Below are 19,949 nucleotides of genomic sequence, written 5' to 3' on the forward strand. Positions count from 1 at the left end.
TGACTTTGGAGGGCCCCAGGGTGCTAAGGATCTCCTGTACAGGTGCAGGTGCACCTTTCTCAGCCTGACCTGCTGGAGTTGATAGAGTCACTGGTAGAGGGGAGGTTGAGCAGCAGGGCATCCTTGGAGTGTCCTGGGCTGAAGCCCCCAGGTGGCTGGCATTCCTCCTCCCTGTGAGTGCACAGTGGCACCTCCCTGACTCCATGAGGAGAAGGACACCTGGAGGGAAGTCGAGGTGCCCTGTCCCCCTCTCACCCAGCCACTGCTGCACTGCACCCATGGCTACGATGATGGAGTGCAGGTCTGAGCACATATCCGGCAGCCTCTGTTTTCTGCTGGACCTGGGTCTCCATGGCCACAGCCACCCTTTCCATGGAGGCAGCTATGTGCTCTCAGGCCAGAGCCACGAGATCAGACAGAACGGGAACAGACTCCTCCAGCCTTTGGTTCAGGCTGAGCATGACCTCTGGCACCTCTGCCTGATGTTCCCTGTCTGTCTCTGCATCTCCATCAAGTCTCTTATGGCCGAGTCCAGAGGTTCGTCACCAGCATGGGACTGAACAGAGGTCTGGTCTCCAGCAGTCCTTCGGGTGTCAGAGACCTCGGCTGTCACTTTCTCTGCCAGCTGTGGATCCATGTCAGTGATGTGCTCACCAGATTGTGACCCCGAGCCTTCTCTACAGCATGCACCCACCGAGCTGAATGTCTCTGTCCTGATGGAGAGTGTAGGTGAATGCCATGACAGTGCATCATCCTGAGGCATCCTTCTCAGTGGTTGTGGTGGAGGTGGAGCTGGAGCTGTGAGTAGTCTGCCTTCTCTTCCTCCTGGTATCTGGAGTGAAGAAAAAGATTTATTGGATGCCTAAGCAGGCTCCCTTATTAAAACAGTGTCTCTCTGTGGGTGTATCTGATAACGGCAGACTGGAGGTATCCTCACTGACTTCCTGGCGATGTCTGTTTCGCCTCCGGCACAGGCACAGCACCGGTTCTCCCCAGCTGGTTCTGCAGCCTCCTCCTCAAATGTGGTGAGAATTCAAATATCCAGCAGTCCGCTGGCAGTCTAGGCCCGCTCCTTCCTGTTGTGTGTGCTTTTGTCCTGCAGACAGACAGAAGGATCGATTGTCATCCCAATAGGTGCGTAAGCAGTTTAGGAGCATGCATGCCCGTGGCAGCTCCTGAGCCATTTCCAGTAAGTATTAACAAGCAGGATGTCCTGCAACTGATAGAACATTGAGAGCAGGAAGTGGTTGCCACACATTCAGTGCACATGTCCCATCTGCTGCTGAGTCCTGCAGCCCAAACTCCTGTCTGTCATCCCTGTGCACTTGCACACTTACACTGCCTGATGCCCTTATGAATGAATGTCAGTTTGAAGTGAGTAGATGGTGCCACTTACCCTGGCGGAGCACAGCAATCGTTCATCCTTTTTCCTGCATTGCATGCCAGTTCTGGAATGGGCCCCACAGGTGATTACCTCCACTGTGACCTCCATCCACACTGCCAGGAGGGCGTCCTGCTGCCATCTCTGGGAAACAGCATCTCCTGCCTTTCCTGGAGAGCATGGGGAACCTGCAGGAGGCATTGCTGAACCATGAGGCCACATGTTGTCTGCTCTGTGCCATTCTGTTATCTGCAGGTCTCCCCCTCTGGAATGACAGGCAGACTGAATGGCTGTTCAGGTGCCCTTTAAGTATGGCACCAGGACCTTTCACCACATGAGATAAGAGTGGAACGGTGGCTTCCTGCCCACCCCTGCTGCAAGATACACCTTGCTCCTTGCGCATGTGTATGTAATGAGCTAGCCAATGTGAGATTGCAGGGGTCCAGTCTTTCCACCCCTCTGCAGAAATCACTTTCATTTCTGCTCCTTCACCCAAATTATGCTCCAGAATGGAAGATTCGGCCCACTAACTCTACCCAGAGACAGCCCATGTATTCTGTAACTGAAATCAATAGAAAATCAGGTGTCCATTTTCACACCTTGACAAAAGAGAGGGGCAGCTGGTTTCCTGGATACAGGAACACAGTTTCAGAGACGCGGAGAGGAAAACACAAGCAGCTGCTGCTGCGAAAAGTAGGAGAAAAGACTGTTTTGTGTAAGCTACCAAGCAGGATGCTGGTGAGAACTGGTTCTCTGTCCAGAGCGGTGGGTCTCGTGAAGATGTAAGGAATAAGAAGTCACCGGAGTGGACCTTGCTGCTGGAAGTCAGTTCAGAGATATTCAGAAGACTAAGTGGAATGCTTTTCAAAGGACACTGGAAGACTTGCCCTTAGGTAGCAGGGAAGAGAGCCTGCTGAAAAGCTGGGAGGAGTTTTGAACTTAATCTTCAAGGCTACGTATCTGCTAAGAGTGTGATGTAAAGTAAAAATGTGTCATAAATTATTCCTAGTTGTTTGGTAGTACAGAACTTCAGTGTTGCTGAAAAAAAAGTCATGCTTTCATCTTGCACTCATCAGGACAAATTCGCAAGAATACCAATTATAAAGAGAACAATTTATACTGCATGCTGAATGGTTGGCAAATGGACTCTAATTGGTAGAGGCATTGCCATGGAGAATGCATCATTGAACAGTTAATCACCAAACTATTGTTTAAATTCAAACATAAGTGAGCCACAATGCGAGCCCAATAGACAATCTTAAGCAGATTGTCAGTGTAGTCCTTAGCACAATCATGGGTAAAAAAAGTTTCACTCAGCGGGCGGGCACACACCCAACCAAGCGTAAAATGATGCGCGTTGACGTTGGTGAGCATCCTGATGTCATTGCCCGCTCGCACAGAGTCGGCAGCGTACCTGCCAACAATTAAAAGGCCTGTTAAGGCCATTAAAAAGTTAATTAAATTTTGGTCGCTGCCCAGCCAACCTTACGGTTGGCAGGCAGGCGAAAACGCCAAGCGGCCTTTGCATTTTTTTGGAAACCTCATCCACAGGTGGGATGAGGTTTCCAAAAGCCAATAAAGATAAAATAAAAACTTTACATTTTTCATTAATAACATGTCCCTGCTCATGTGACAGAGTCACTCACCTGGCTCACACTCCCCTCCACCTGCACACGCTGCGCTGGGCAGTGCTGCGTGTGTTTCACACTGGGCAGGATTAATTGGACCACCAGTGTGAAATTGCCTTCCGGGCCTGACCGCAGACTGCAATCGGCTTTCAGACTGCCCCTGCCCGCCCCCGCCAAGCCCGCATGCCACGGGCAAAATTCTGCCCAAGGATTGTTCAGCAAGTGTTGTCCAATTGTTGAAACACATGTTGGACACTTAAGTTTTGAGTTCTGCAAGCATGGACTGCTGGGTACGGTCAGAACTTTGCCTGTTGCGAGCAGCTGAAGGGATATGCTGTTCAATATGATCTGCCAGTCATTGGGACATACAACCTGCAAACCTGGCATCACACCAGCACTGAAATTCATAAACCACATTACTCATTTATGTGATTCGCAGAATATCTTTTTGGTTTGATGGCAACATCCTATAAGTGGAGAATATCATTTGTGTTGCTACTGCATAGTAACAGTGTGCAACAGCTTTCTTCACCTGTTGTTCAAATTTTTGAGTCACCTTACCCTTCCAGGTTAATCTGAGGTAGAATAGGCATTTTCAGGACCGAATGGGCCTAAGGCCACCATATTCATGAGTTTATGCAATATACAGTGTGCAATGATCTGGTCCGGGTAGCCATTATCCCACAGGATGGCTTTGACGTGCCCTATTTTCAGCACCAAACTTCCACAAAGAGTAAATGACTTGGGCCCTTTTTATGAGGTTGCCAATAAGGCCAATCTTATAGCAAGTGGAACTGTAGGAATGCCTATGGCGTATATTGACCATGAAGGTAGGCTTGCAGTAGACACTAATGGAGAACCCACTGGTAGATTCCTCAACTAGCACGTCGAGGAATGAGAGCTCATTTCACTGTTCTATTTCAAAGGTGAATTTGAGCACAGGATGGAGCCCATTAAGATGTGTAAGGAAATTCATGCCGCTGCGGATTCAACTTTAGGTAACGTAACATCTACATATCGGAAATATGCAGGGCACAGGAGGTTACTGTCATTCCATTGAAGGCGCACTTTCATGGAAACCGACAAAGTTGAGCTGGGTCTAGAGGGGATCCCATGGCAACACTATCTATTTGGGCATAACAACATCATGGTGCTGTTAAAACTGAACTCAACTGCACAAGTTGCTGAGTTCGTAAGTTCAATGAATACAGATTCAGACAATGTCAGCACATCTAGATCACCATGATATAGTGACACAGTGCAAATGTCTATGGCTTCCCTGAGCTGTACATTTCTGTTTATTCTGTGGTAGTTCTTCCAATCCTGTGTCAATTTCTTAGACTAAAATTCAAATTGTAGTTTTTCTCTGAAAAGGGTAATGTTTTTCTATTGTGAAATCTCAGTAAGGGATTATTGTCAGCCCCGAGGAACAATTATGTTCACAGCATTACAAAGATCATAAGTTTCAGGTCACGGGAGGAGACTGCTCTTCAGCATGATGACAAATAGAGTTAAGAGAGTCTGGACTGTGGCAAACACAATAAAGCTCCTGCAGCTAACCTTACCTGGGAATGAGTCTTGTGGATGCCATCTCGATATCCGTTAAAGATATAGACACTTCCTCCATGGTCTTCCTCCAGAGGAGCTCCAATTGCTACATCATTGTATCCATCCATGTTGATGTCACCTATATTTGAAATGGCAACTCCAAATCTTGCATTGGTAATGCTTGATATTCCTGTCAAACTCTCCTTATCTTCAAAAGTATTCTGTTTAATAAAAAAAAAGCATTAAGGATGAAAACCTGGAACCAATGCTATGAACTGCTCATAATTCAACTGATTAGAAGGAGCCCTTCAATATTTAGCTAAGTTCATCAACATGCACCTTGTGGCATTTTATACATTTTTGTGAGGTCCTGAGAATCACTTTTGAAAATTGACTTTTGTGACCCACACCCCAGGGAATGCCCAGTACTCCAGAGAATGCCCAGCTCCCCAGGAAATGCCCAGCTCCCCAGGAAATGCCCAGTACACCCAGGATAATGTCCAGCTCCCCAGGGAATGCCAGGTGTACAGGAATGACCTGTTCCCTAGGGACAAAGGTCAAGAAATTGGGGCATTTTCATAGCACTGAATTTCTGGACTTACCTGGGAGCACCTTGCCCTACACTCCATAGACATGGGAATGATGGAATCTTTCAAATAAGGCAGAAGGGGAGAGTGCCAAGTTCTCAGCACACTGAATGGGAGTCCAGTGCTGGGGAGACCCAAAAAACAAAGGCATTGCCATTTGCATAAACCTCCAAGGATTGAGGGTAGGCCTAAGATTTTCAGGATGATTTTTATTCTGCAGGTGGAATCCCTCTCTCCCAATGTTATCAAGATCTAATCAGAACCTGAAAGAAGTCATGAGGTTCTAATCTCTAAATCCTGAGAAATCTGCTGCTGCACTACACTTGCCTATCCTTTCCACTAACTCTAGTCCCAGGCAGAAGGCTTGTGCTGGGGTGGAACCTGAGCTCTATCAATGCTAAGGATAAAAATTTTACAAGCTTTGCTGAAAGAAGAGAAATGCTATCAAGGCCTTTCCCTCGTCAGCACAGCATTGCAAGATAAACCAACAGAAAAGGGAACAACAATTTATACAGCATGAGAAGAGAGTGTTGTTGGTTGCCAAATGGACTCTGACTGATAGAGGCGTTACCATGGGAAATGCAGCAGAGAATGGTTAACTGTTAACTGCCTTTGTTTCAAATTCAAACCAGGCAGATCAAGTCTAATTGGTCTAATTCATTGTTGGAAAAGGTGTAATGCTGGACATGCTCCCTCTGTCTGCAAAGGATGGCACCGTGTGTGTGGCTTCCAGCATGCATAAGTGAGCCACACTGCAAGCCCAACTGATAATCTTAAATTGTTTTTTAATGTAATTCTTAGCACAATCAGGATTGTTTAGCAAGTGCTGTCCAATCGTGGAATCACACCTAATGTTGGACCACAATGTTTTGAGTTTTGCAAGTGCGGGCTGCATAGGTAGGGTCAGTACTTTGCCTATTGCTGAAGAATTCCTTCACATTTATAGGACTTGTATATCAATAACAATGCTGCATTCAACACTGATTGCTTATTTGCCAAGAAACCACTCAAGGAAGCCATAGACAATTGTACTATGTTACTACATCATAGCAATCTAGACATGCCACCAATTTCTGAATCTATATTCATTGAACTTGTGAACTCAGCAACTGGTGCAGTCGAGTTCCATTTTAATGACACCATAGGCAATTTTTTTCCTGAACTGCACTAAGTGAGGTGGCAGATGTGAATAAAGATGTTTCTCCCATTGGCCAAAAGGCGGATGTTTGTGCGTATCCTCCATTTCCGCCTCGTTAATTATGCAGGCACAGGAAACATGCTGTATCACTAACAGGGGGCCTCTGAATTGCCCGCCATGCCATTACCTCACTCCAGGCGCCATATCTAAACTGTAGCTGCGCACACAGTGCTCAATACTTGCAGCCCAGGACTGCTCCAGCGAAGACATGGCCCCGAAAGCCAAGAAGAGTTCAGTGACCATTGTCACGAATCACTGGCGATAGTGCACTGTAATATCAAGCCACACTGTTCCCCGAGCTGCGACAAATGCGAAAGGTTTGACCAAACAACCAGATTGCCCCAACTCTACCTGTTTAATTTAGGTGAACAGAATATGAACATCAGGTTTGTAAACTTAATAAGTAAATAACCATTTGTTGAACAAAGAGTCTATAACTAGTGGCAAAAGAAAGAAATATGAACTGCTGCCTTCTAACTCAATAACTTAAACCACACACACACACACACACGATTCTATGGGTGAGATAAAACAGTTCAACAGCACCAATCCAGGGTACAGGATTAGATGGGTTGATTTTGATTGATGTCTTCCAAACTCCTTGCAATTTGTGTTGATGGCAAAAGGTGGTCTCCCAGCACTTTCAGTCTGTGGTTCACTGGTTGAAAAACTTGCTTTTCAATGTCACTACTATTTTCCCCTTTTCCTCCTGATAGGGGTTTTCAGAAAAAGCAGGTTACAGAAATATGAAGGATACCCAGCTTGCTATTATGGCAAAATTGCTGGAATCTTACAGGAGAGAGAAGTTTCAGGTCTTCCCTCTTTGCAGGCTAGGAGCTGTTCTGCCTGCACTGTTACCACACAAAACCCTGGTCAACTATTCAGGAGCTAATTAAAATGCTGTCATTAGGCAGTTCCCCATAGTCCTGAACTCTTTTCCGGCACCATTCTATTCTCTTATGGCACTCTGTTCCATGATAGCAACATTGTAGATATTCCTCATCCTATTCCAGCGAATGTCTTCCAACCGCAGTCTTGTAATTTATAAAGCCACAGTCCAAGAAAAATAAAAAATAGGTTCTTTACACCATCCCTGGAATGCCTTTTGGAGGCTCGCCCTGATGTCCACAACCCCTACTCTGGCCTCAGGAAGTCCAGCAATCTCACCATGCCAGCTTGGGAGGTGGTAGCAGTGTGATCAGTGCCAATGCTGCACTGAAGAGGTTAGCCACCCAATGCAGAAAGAGGATGAATGATCTCATCCGTGCTGCCAGGGTGAGGCAACTATCTCATCACTCTGAACTCACAGTCTCAAGCCCTTCACACATTCATTGGCATATCACTCAGTGCCAGGAACATCACCACTCACTCTCTCACATAACCCCTCACATTTTCATCTGGTCTCATCTCCTCTGGAAACTGCCTCCTCAACCCCTGTGTCGAAGGAAGTCTGGAAGATTGTCACTAGTGTCTCTGCAATTTCCACTCACTTCCCTTATTACCCATGGATGCATCACATCCAGTCCCAGTATCTTATCAATTTTAAGTAAAGATAGCCTTTCTGAAACCTCCTGCTTCTCAGTTCTAAATTCTTCTAGTGTACCTCCTCTCTCACCTCAGTCTAGGTAGCATCTTCTTCCTTTGTAAAGACAGATGCAAAGTACTCATGTAGTACCTCTGCTATTTCTCCTGCCTTCAGGTGCAAATTCCCTTTATTATCCCTATTCAGCCCTATTCTTTCTTTTACCATCCTTTTCATTATTTATATGCTTGTAGAAGTCCTTGGGATTTCCTTTTCTATTAGCTGCCTATCCTTCAAAAAGCAACACTCAATACATGACAAAATCTACCAGAGGCAGCGTCTGGCTGTCTGTGGTCTAAATGCACATGCTAAGGAGGACCAGCCCCCATTTCCTACCTTATCATTGAGACGGTAGACATAAACCATGCCCTCCTCTCCTTGTACATGAAAGAATGGAGCACCAACAAGAAGATAATCTGTTACACTGTCATTGTTTACGTCGATGGAGCACAGCTCTGAACCAAAGTATGAGCCCAACTGAAACAGATAAATATAATTATCAATTTTATCACCTTTCTACTATTTTATGCTACAGCATCTTAAAATCATTTGTGTGGAAATTTTCATCATCAAGCAAACCTTTAATTTTGTATCAATGCTTTGCCAATGTTGAACTTTAGTTCCAAAGATGAACTTACCTGTTTCCCTGCAAGACGTTGTTTTATTTTGACAGGAGTTCCTGCTTGAAATACTAGGACTCTTCCAGTCAGGCTATGCTGAGGGGCTCCAGCAATGTACAGGTGTTGCCCACTCGCTCCCTTTATTGTAGCTACACTGTACCCTGCAGTGTAGAAACAGACATTACAGAGCTACAGAGATAGTAAGAAAAACTGGAAATCTAAAATAAAAACAGGAAATGTTGGAAATACACAGCAGATCCATCAGAATCTGAAAGAGAAAAGGCAAATTAACATTTCAGGTTGGGACCCTTCATCAGAAATGGTACATGAACACCAGCAAGCTCCCTTATGGGACTAGCAAAAAGGAGAGTAAAAGGTAATCAGTTCATAGCCATATGATAACTACGACAAAAGGCAGCTCATGGACTTGGCAGCCAGTCAATGGATGTATTCTAGAAGACAGAAAAAGATGAAAAGGTGCTGAATCACATGGGAAGATGAAGACATTCAAACACTAAAGGGAAATTAGAAAGACAAAAACAATTCCAAAAATGCAGTTAAACTTTAACACATTTACAATTTACAGAGGAAGTCTAACTTAGGAGTTTTCAATGTCATTTGAAATGCAAATTTGGACCCACACGGGTATTTTAATATAATACATATTGAATATTTTATAAAGGAAAATATTCTATATATCTGAAATTTCTTCAATTTAAAATAAATGCCAATTTAACACCGGCCCATACATACTCAAGTTGAGTATCATGGCTTAGTGGGTATCACTCAAGTCTTTGGATCAAAAGTTTGCGGATTAAATGTCCTTCTGCAGAGACGTGAACACAAAACTCTAGACTGACACTCCCAGTGCAGTACTGAGGGAGTGCTGCAACAACATCAATAATTCGCATTTATATAGCACCTTTAACATAGTAAGTGTCCCAAGACACTCCATAGGATCATTAGCAAACAAAATCTGACACCAAGCCACATTAGCAGCTATTAAGGCAGATGACCAAAAGCTTGGTCAAAGAGTTAGGTTTTAAGGAGTGTCTTAAAAGGAGGGAAGAAAAGTGCTGAGGTTTAGGGAGGGGATTCCAGAATTTAGTGTCTTGACAACTGAAGACATAGCCACCAATGATTGTGAGATTAAAATGGGGATCTTCAAGAGGTCAGAATTGGAGGTTTGCTGTCATGAAGCTATTAATGCATATAATATTACTGGAAAGTATTTTTCTTTTAAAATAGAGCTTTAGTCTGTGGGTGTGTCTTAATTGGATTAAAGCCAGTTAGTCTGGGTGCCTTGATGTGTATTAGTTTTGAGATGTAAGAGAGGTAGAGTGCATTTGCATTTTTTGAATAGAGCATTCAAGAAGTCGAGTGAAATCCGGTACCTAGTTAGCAGAGACCAAGCAATATGTTTATATTACTAATGAAATTGGTACTATAAAAGGGATTTTATTGTTAGAAGAGGGGGAGTTCAAAGAGACTGGTGATACAATGAGAATTTACGTTCAGTGAGGTGTACTGGATATAACTGATAGCAGTTTTCATGTGTGCAGGGCAGAGGCAATGTAAGATCAAAGTAGCTGTAAGCCTACAACTGTCTCCATAGGAACCAAAGTGAGAGGAACCTCATTTTGCATTGGTAAGGTGAAAATGCTTTGCCTTGTGTCTGGTTAAGTCTATGGGTTGCTGTTGCCTTAATGGAGATTAGTTTGGGAAATTTTTTTAAAGTTATGATCATAGTAATTTGTAGCCATGAGTATATATTTAACTTGTATAAATTAATAAAATGTTTTATTTAGTTTAATAGAAAACCTCTTGAGAACTGATGGTTTGATTTCTGAATTTAGAGTTGTATCTCAAACATACCACTTAAAAATATAGATTATGACAGTTGTTTAAAGTTTCCCTCTGGGATTTTTAAATAATTCAGCTTTACCAACTGCTGGGTCAGAGCAGTGCAGACATCTCGTAGAGTTGTAAGGCCAGAGGAGATTACAGAGATAGAGAGGGGCCAAGGACAGGTGAGATCGAAAACAAGGATGAGAATTTTAAAATTGAAGCATTGTTCAATTAGGGACCAATCTAATTCAGCAAGCACAGGGTGAATAGGACTTAGTGTGAGTTAGAATGCAGGCAACAGAGTTTTGGATGAGCTGAAGTTTACAGAGGATAGAATGTTGGAGGCTGGCCAGGTGTGCATTGGAATAGCCAAATCCAGATGTAATAAAATCATGGATGGGGGTTTCAGCAGCAGATGAGTTGAGACAGGTGCAGGGTCAGGCAATGCACTGACAAAGGTTCTGTCTCTTGGATCGGGTGTCTAAGTGAGGTCCCATTTGCCCCCTTAGATTGGCGTAAAAGCTCCAAGGGCACTATTTTGAAGAGTAAGGGAATTCTCCCGTGTCATGGACAATATTTACCCCTCAATCAATTTCACTAAATTAGATAATCTAGTGACTATTACATTGCTGGTTGTGAGAGCTTGCTAGGCGCAAATTGGTTGCTGTGTTTCCTACATTTCAATATGACTACAGTTTCACAGAAGACATCAGTGTTGCAAAGGCCCAATTCTCATTTGCTACTCACACATTTATTTGTGTGCTATGGGTGCCTTTGATAATCAAAGGAACAAGGAAAAAGAAAAAGGATAGGAGTAGCAAAGAGAAAGTTTTAGCCCTACCTGGTCTTAAATTAATTTTGTGTGAAAATATATAGCCAGAATATTGCCATTGGTGTGGGGGGGCGGGCCCGACACACCTACGCACAAATGACGCACGATGATGTCGGGTGTTGTGTCCCAACATCATCAGGCATCATTTTGATATTTTGTTCGGCGGCTGTGCGCCCACCGAACTGTCAACGGCCTATTAAGGCCATTAGAAAACCAATTAAAGTTGTTAGCGACACTGCCCGTCCAACCTTAAGGTTGGTAGGCAGGAAAAGAGCCCAAGTGGCCTTCGCATTTTTCAGGAAACCTCATCCACGGGTGGGATGAGGTTTCCTTAAGGTTTTCTAAAATAATTAATTAAATTTTGCACAATTCACCAATATGTCCCAGCTCATGTGACATTGTCACATGATGGTACATGTTTATATAATTTGTTTTACCATTGACTTAATCTCCCTGAGGCAGCTCCTTGCGCAGACCCCGACTCTCCCTCCTCCCACCGCCTGCACAGGTAGCACTGTGTCCATGTAAAATAGCGGCGCCCAGCCGATCGCAAGCAGCGATCAGCTCCGCGCCCAGCCTGCCCAACGTAGGTAAGATGCAGCCCTATGTATATTTGAAATAAATTTAATAGTTTGATTCAGTTCCAGTATTTGTTTACAGGGTATTGACATGAATAAAGTTTCTAAGAGTTTTATCAAGAAATTTTGCAAGGTGAAACATACCAAGGTAACCATAAGCTGCTTCAAGTGTTCCTTTGGACTCATTTAGAAACTGTGCTCCTGTTGCTTGGTTGTACATTATTACTCCTCCACTCCAGTCATATGCTCCTACAGCACCAAGCAAAATGTTGCCCTGTAAAGATCAGAGATGCTTACTCCAGAGGAATTAACCATGACAATCATTAGGTTGTTCTCAGAAAAAGACATATTAATTTAATACAAGAAACTGTATCCCGTGAACTGGTATAAAGAGAAAATGTCACCTTGTCTGATTGCATCATAGCTCAATGTGTTGGAGACGAAGAGAATGTGTAGTATGAGATCCTTTAAAAATGGGTGTGTGACAAAAATATAATTTTCATAACATTTTTCTGGTTTATTGTAAAGTAGGTTTATGGGGGTAAGTATAGGTGGTTCTGTCTGTGTGAGTCAAGTAGACCGCAAGCTTGAAATCATCAAAAGAAGCTGGGTGTAGAAATGTGCTTGAAAAGATAATGAGTAAACATGATGCTGGCTTAGCATGTAAGGTGTGAAGGGAATTTGCATTTTTTTAGATAAATGAATGGATTGTTTGGATTTCAAAGGGATGTTATTCTGTTTACAACTAACCAGATAAGCAAGGCTAAGGAGTGTGTTTATTTTTCCCCAAAGGTCACTGACAATATTGGTAACATGAAAGTTTTTATATTATGAGGAAGATACAGGGCCGTAACCTCTGACTAGCTTCAGAAAGTACTGGTCCACAGAAATTAGAAGAAATAAATACCTGGTCTTGAATATAATGTTGACACTTCTGTTCACTGGAGCTGCTTGGGGCCTGCATCGAAAGACTCCTGGCAGTCCCCAGTGAAGTCTAGGTCCAGTATATTCAAGGAGGCCATGCCCCCTTTTTACAGCACTAGTTGCCACAAAGCAGGTGCAGAGTCAGGCAATGGGTCAGGGGGGTGGTCCGGGGGTTGGGGGCTGTTGGGGGGATTGGTCCGGGGGTGGGCAGAGTGGTCCGAGATCTGGGCGGGGGGGTGGTGGTGTTGGAAGTCCAGGGGGATCCAAGGTCAGGTGGGGTCTGAGGTCAGGAGGAGGGTCCAAGGTCTGGGGATTGGTTGAGGGTGGAGGTGGGGGTGTCGGTGGTCGGGGCAGTCCAAGGGCAGGTGTTTATTAGATTGTAGGGGTTGTGGTTTAGGGGTCCGAGGTCAGTGGTGTGGGGAGGTGGGGGCATCAGAGGTCGGCTGGGGGGGGTGGTGGGGGGGGTGTCTTGTGGGGTTGGTAGAGGGGAAGTGGTGGGGGGGAGGGGTTCGGGGATGTGATGGATTCCCATAGGGTTGGTCTGGGTTTTTTGCAATAGTTGCTCAGAAGTTAAAAGCAGTTTTAATTCTAACTTTTTTCTGGGTAATTATTGCTACAACCCCCACAGAGCCATTGGAGTTTGCGATTTAAATTGTATTTTCGGATGGTTTCCAGTGCAGCACAATTATCCAGAGGAAGTGTGCACTTCCATGCAATTGCCATGCAAATCCTTACCTGGGAACTTGCCAGAGGGAATCCCCAGTGCACCTTTCAGAAACCCCCCAAATCTGATGCTGGGGAACGTGGAAATTATGCATCAAAGACATATGGAACAATAGAATTTACATATTAAAGAGAGGGAGACATGTATAAAAGGAGAATGAAATGCTATGAGAGGAGAGGGCCATCTTAAAGGAGTGTGTGAAACAGCCTTCAAGAAGTCTCCAGCCATTTTTGCATAAGTCTGCTATGTAAAGAAACTGAAGTTGGAGAAGTCATTTGGAATTCCACTGTTAGGCAGGTACTGTGTTAACTTGCTGTTTTTGTTTTAAATCTAAAATCTATTTTGGACTGTTACCTTAAAGAGGGTGTGTAACTGGGAGTTAGGTTAATTAGGAATTTTAGGAGTTGTTATGGTAATAATTGTAGTCTTATGTTATGTATTTGAAATCTTTTATTTTGTTAATAAATATTCTAATTTAATTTTTAAGATCTCTAAAGGTCTTGGCGGACTCATTACTTCTGAATTCAGTGCGCGCATCTTCTCATAATAAATACAAATTGCAAAACCATTGTGATAGTGCGACCAAGTGTCCCTTGTGGAATTGGTCCACCTAGCACACATCATCTGCCACATCATAACAGGTGAAAACATGCAACCAGTTCCTTTTGTGCATGGGATCATTGATACAACACTGCTGTAGTCTGTAAATTTATCTCAGTAATCTAGTGATTTGTCGTATAAGTTAGTGAGTTAAATTAATCAATAAAAATAATCCCAAAAGTCTCCCAGATGGAGTGGTGAAGACTACTACAAGAGGAAGGTATGATGGATGCTTGAACGGACTAATACTGGCTGGAAACTTCAATATGTTGGGTGATAGCAAGAGGCCATAAAGAACTTCAGATGCCAAAAATTATTAGTGTGGTCATGCCCAAATACCTTGCGTGTGACTGTGTTCCTTGTGGTTATTTGCTGGTATGTTAAGTGTGTAAATGATGTTGTTTCTCCAATTATTTAACAGATCACCAACAAACACATATAAACTGTTCCAAAACACATTTTGTCTTTTGTACAGTTCTGTATAGATACAAGAAACCAAATATCTGTCGGTTATGTTACAAAAGGGCAATATTTTTGAGATGGTCACAAACTCTAGAACCAGGAAACACAGGCTCAAGCTTCGCAGAGTGTGGAACAGATTACCTTGGGCAGAGAGTGAAAGAGAAAATTTGTGAAAAATCGCACAGATATTAGAGACAGTGGGTGAATGAGAGCTACAGTGGACATTCATTCATTCATTCATTCTTGTACTCTCCCATGTTTATAAATTAAATATAATATGGAAAATATGATTTTATATCTTTCTAAAATAAATTGTTAGTCACAGGATGAATAAAAGATTAGCAAAATCTCACATCAGCAGAGTAATGTGCACTAAATCCAACTTGGGCCAGCTCCATCTGAAACGCACTAACGTTTGTGCCCTGGGTACCTGGAAAATTAATGAATAAATAGACAATATAAATAACGACAGTGAAGATAAGCAGCAATAATGATTTAACAAACCATATCAGACCTGGCAAGCATCATTCAATAGAAACAACAATCATTCATCAGCCCTGAATTTCTGCTGGGGTTCTCCGAGTCTCCAACAGCAACCACAGCAGGAGACTGGTGGAACTCTTCCAAAAATCAGCTATAAGCAGTGTTGATGGAAGCATAAAATTATAGAGATACGTTGATAGATTAAGTGAATGTGCAAAATTGTGAAAATAAATGTAGGCAATGTGAGGCAATCTACTTTGGACCTAAATAGGATATAACAGGGTGCTTTGTAAATTATGAAAAGCTAGAAACAGTGGAAGTCCAAAGAAACTTATGTGTCTAAGTACATAGATCTTTAAAATGTCATAGAAAGATAGAAACTAGGAGCAGGAGTAGGCCATTCGGTCCTTCGAGCCTGCTCCGCCATTCATTATGATCATGGCTGATCATCAACTCAATAGCCTGCTCCCGCTTTCTCCCCATATCCTTTGATCCCCTTCGCCCGAAGATCTATATCTAACTTCTTCTTGAAAACATACAATGTTTTGGCCTCAACAACTTTCTGAGGTAGTGAATTCCACAGGCTCACCACTCTCTAGATGAAGAGATTTCTCCTCATCTCAGTCCTAAATGGTCTACCCTGTATCCTCAGATTGTGACCCCTGGTTCTGGAACAGGTACAGAAAATAATCAAAATATCTAATGGAATGGTGACTTTTATATTGAAAGAACCAGCTTACAAGGTGGCAGAAGTTATGCTACAGTTGTGCAAAGCCCTGTTTAGACCATACCTGGAGAACTGTGTTCAGTTCTGGGGATCACACCCTAGGAAGAATGTATTGGCCTGGGAGGGGATGCAGTGTAGATTTACCAGAATGATAGCTGGACCCTAAGGCACAGATAGTCGTGGAGACTCTTCGGAGCTTCCAAAATAGCAGGCAGGACATGACTGTGGAAGTCCTGCCCCCATTTCCAACTGATTCCATTTTTGCTGGTAGGGGAAAGGAAGATGGGCATGATTCACACATAAGGGAATCTTAAACTCAGCAGGACCATTTGAACTCAGTGCTAAGGTCCAACAGACCCTATTTTGGCTGCTGAAAGTGACTTAATGTGGCAGTCGCAAATTTACGGAGTAGATGTAAAGGCTCTTGATGGACGAATTAGGTCTGTATAACTGCTATGGTATGAAGTTACTTAAATCTCCAGCCCTTTAGAAATGAAACAAAAGCAGGCTGCAAGTGTCAGTGAGCTTTGAAAATCTCTGTTCTAGGAGTTTCAGTAGCTGTTTGTTGATATTTTCCCAAAGGTTTAACATTATGTCATTGTGTGTTTAGCTGATTTCCAAAAGCTACGATTATCTCAGCAGGTTTTTTTTTGAGTGCATAGTTTGATTGACAGTTTAAAGGTTATTAGAAAGATAATAAAAGAAAAAAAATTAAAAGATTAGCTGTCTTTTATGTGAGGTGTGAATAGAAGTTTGTTTTTGTAAAAGATTAAGCACTTGAAATTTTCTAAAAAAAAAGTTTAAATGGGCTTTTATGTTTTTTTTTTAAACAATCAAGTCTGCATAACGAAATTTCTATTAGATTTTTAAAATTTTCCAGGGTGTGTTGGCATGAAGTTATGAAGGGTCATGGAGGGTGGGTGGGGGCATGAGTTTGCATTCAGTTGGCATGGGGCATAGAAGTGGCATAGGGAGTGGGTGGGGAGGTGATAAGGTGTGGGAGGTGAGGGCTAGAGGGTCTAAGTTGTACCTAAACAACCAGGACAAAATTCCAGAGAACTGAGATGGGACTTTTAATAGCCTGCCTTGGCATTCAGCTGCCCTGGTGTCTGCCTCTGATTTTCTTCCATGACAGTGAGGCTGGCCTGATTCTACCCTAAACACTCACCCCGCACTCCCCCCCCCCCCACCCCAATGCCACACCACCCACCCCCAGGGCAAAGATCCTGTGACCCAGGGGCCTTTCTACTGATGCAGATGTGGCAAGTCAGGAAATTTCCTGACTCGAGCTATTTACTTCTTTAGTGAAAATCTGGGCCCAAGTGTTAAATTACAAGGAGACATTACATAAACTAGGGTTGTGTTGCCTGGAATTTAGGGGTTTAAGAGATGATTTGATTGAAGTTTAAGATTTTAAAAGGAACTGATGAGGTGGATAAAGAAAAACTATTTTTGGTAATTGGGAATCAAGACGAGGGAAAATAACCTAAAAATTAGGGCTAGAGCTTTAGGAGCGAAATTAGGTAATAATTCTTCACACGAAGGGTGGTAGAAATTATGAAATTTCTTCTGAAAATGGCAATTAATGTTAGATCAATTGTTAATTATAATTCTGAGATTAATAAATTTTTGTTAACCAAAGGCACAAAGGGATTTGAGGCAAAGGTGTGTGCGCAAAATGCCCTACCCGTGTGCCTCATGGCTCAATATAGTGTACAGTTTGCATTATTCTATTACAGGGTTTCCAACTCCAGTTGGAAGTATTCTTGGAAGTTTCACCCTACCTAGGGAAGTTTGGCTGTAGTTGTACAGGGTGTTGTTGAGACCACATCTGGTCTACAGTGTACAGTTTTGGTCTCCTTATTTAAGGAAGGATATAATTGCATTAGAAGCAGTTCAGAGAAGGTTCCTAGGATGAAGAGGTTGTCTTATGAGGAAAGGCTGAACACGTTGGGCATGTATCCACTGGGGTTTGGAAGAATGGGAGGTCATCTTATTGAATCATATAAGATCCTGAGGGGGCTTGGCAGGTTGGATGTTGAAAGGATATTTCCCCTCATGGGACAGACTGGAACAAGGGGACACAGTTTAAAAATAAGAAGTCTCCCATTTAAGACAGAGATTAGAAGAACTTTTTTTCTCTCAGATGGTAATTAGGCTATGGAATTCTCTTCCCAGAGGGTGGAGGAGGCTGGGTCATTGAATATTTTTTAAAGCTGAGTTAGGTAGATTCTTGACTGACAAGGAAGTCAAAGGGTATAGGGGGTAGATAGGAAAGTAGAGGCCACAATCAGATCAGTCATGGTCTTATCAATGATGGAGCAGGCTCGAGGGACTGAATGGCCTACTCCTACTCCAAATTCATATATTTGTATATCCAACCTTTCTGCTCCATGTTCCCACCATCGGCTGACCAGTATGACCATCTTCACAATGCTTTCTACCCCCACATTCTGGCCATTGGTCACCCAATACATCCAGCCTCATGGTGCCCCAACCCCAGAACAAATTAGAAAGTGAACAGACTCTCATTACCTTGATTGGATTAAACTGAACTGTCAGTAAACCATAATTTCTTCTTACCTTTGGTATTCTTAAAACTAGTAAACAAAAGTTTTTAAAGATTTTTTTTAAAAAAATCAGATATTTTTAAAACCGCAATAATTTTACTCCCAGATCACTTGCAGCAGTGTCCAGTAGATTCATCTTTAATTCTTTGAGACTTCAGGGACATTTTGGAGGGTTGGCAACCCTACTCCAATCTACTATCTTATAGGAGGGGAAATAATACAAGCATACGAAAGTTTAGTGATTCAGGGTAAATCTAAGGAATAGATAAAGAACATCAGTTTGTGACCGTAGTTATGTCAGGCCAGAGGAAGCAATAGCCAAGGAATCAGTGTGGGAACAGTGCAGTTTCTAATTTACATCAATGAGTTGGAATCAGAAATTTAATTTGGGAAAACTTTCAGATGACAGGAAATCAGTGAGATAAATCAGAAATTATAGAATGAATCAGACAAATCAGAGCCAAAGGGTCAGATTTTTGCCATCAGAGGCAGGAATTGGGAAGTGGGAACAACCCCGCATTGTGATTCCGCCTCTGTCAGCAGACTGCCAGGAAAAGGAATTTTCCTGGCCGCAAGGCCAACTTTATGCCAGAGGCAGGTCTGCTATCTCAATCTTCAGACCTGAGGAGGGAATCAAGGCAGGACAGGCCCAGAGACTCTCGGCCGCCATTTTTCCCAAGAGTTACAATGATCCCTTATATCCCTACCTGAAAATTTTGACATGATTTGCATTTAACAGTATTCATTTGCACTCATTTGAAATCAATTGCACTCAAAAGTAATCATTTAGAGAAATATAGAAAAAAGAACCAGGAGTAGGTCATTCAGCTCTTCGAGCCTGTTCCATCATTCAATATGATCATTACTGAACATCTGCCTCAAAGCTATACTCCCACTTTTTTCTCATACCCCTTGACGCCTTTAGAATCTAGAAATCTATTTCCTTCTTAATAATATTCAGTGACTTGGCTTCCACAGCCTTCTGTGCTAGAGAGTTCCACAGATTCATCACCCTCTGAATGAAGAGGTTTCTCCTCACCTTTGTCCTAAATGGCCTACCCCATATCCTGAGATTGTGACCCCTTGTTTTAGAACCCCCAGCCAGAGGAAGCATGATCCCTGCATCCAGTCTGTCCAGCCTTGTTAGAATTTTATACATTTCAAAGAGATCCCCTCTCATTCTTCTAAACTCCAGTAAATAAAGGCCTAGTCAGCCCAATCTCTCTCATACGACAGTCCTTCTATCCCAGGAATCAGTCTGGTGAACCTTCGCTGCACTCTCTCTGTGGCAAGATTTTCCTTTCTTAGGTAAGGAGACCAAACTGCACACAATACTCCAGGTGTGGTCTCACCAAGGACCTGTACAGCTACAGTAAGACATATTTGCTCCTGTACTTCAAGTCCTCTCGCAATGTAAGCCAACATACCATTTGCCTTCTTAACTGCTTACTGCACCTACAAACTTGATTTCAGTGATTGGTGTACAAGGACACCCAAGTCCATTTGTACATCAACATTTCCCAATCTATCACCATTTAAGTAATACTCTGCAATTCTGTTTTTCCTACCAAAATGGATAATTCCATACTTATCCACGTTATACTGCATCTGCCATGTATTTTGCCACTCATTCAACTTGTCCAAATCGTCTTGAAGC

At 42.9% G+C, this 19,949-nt stretch overlaps 1 protein-coding gene across 2 annotated transcripts in view; it reads right to left on the reverse strand.

Moving 5' to 3' along the window:
* LOC121282961 (integrin alpha-E-like) overlaps positions 1–19,949 on the reverse strand; it is a 312,306-nt gene that overhangs the window by 106,950 nt on the left and 185,407 nt on the right. For both annotated transcript variants that reach the window (XM_041196807.1, XM_041196806.1), the window contains exons 18-22: positions 14,866–14,942; positions 11,947–12,076; positions 8,563–8,705; positions 8,261–8,401; positions 4,575–4,778 (exon numbers count right to left, since the gene is read on the reverse strand). In XM_041196807.1, the coding sequence (XP_041052741.1) occupies positions 4,575–4,778; positions 8,261–8,401; positions 8,563–8,705; positions 11,947–12,076; positions 14,866–14,942 (695 nt within the window). The remainder of the gene's footprint in view (positions 1–4,574; positions 4,779–8,260; positions 8,402–8,562; positions 8,706–11,946; positions 12,077–14,865; positions 14,943–19,949) is intronic.

Source organism: Carcharodon carcharias, chromosome 10 (genome assembly GCF_017639515.1).
Source record: "Carcharodon carcharias isolate sCarCar2 chromosome 10, sCarCar2.pri, whole genome shotgun sequence".
Lineage (NCBI taxonomy): Eukaryota > Metazoa > Chordata > Chondrichthyes > Lamniformes > Lamnidae > Carcharodon > Carcharodon carcharias.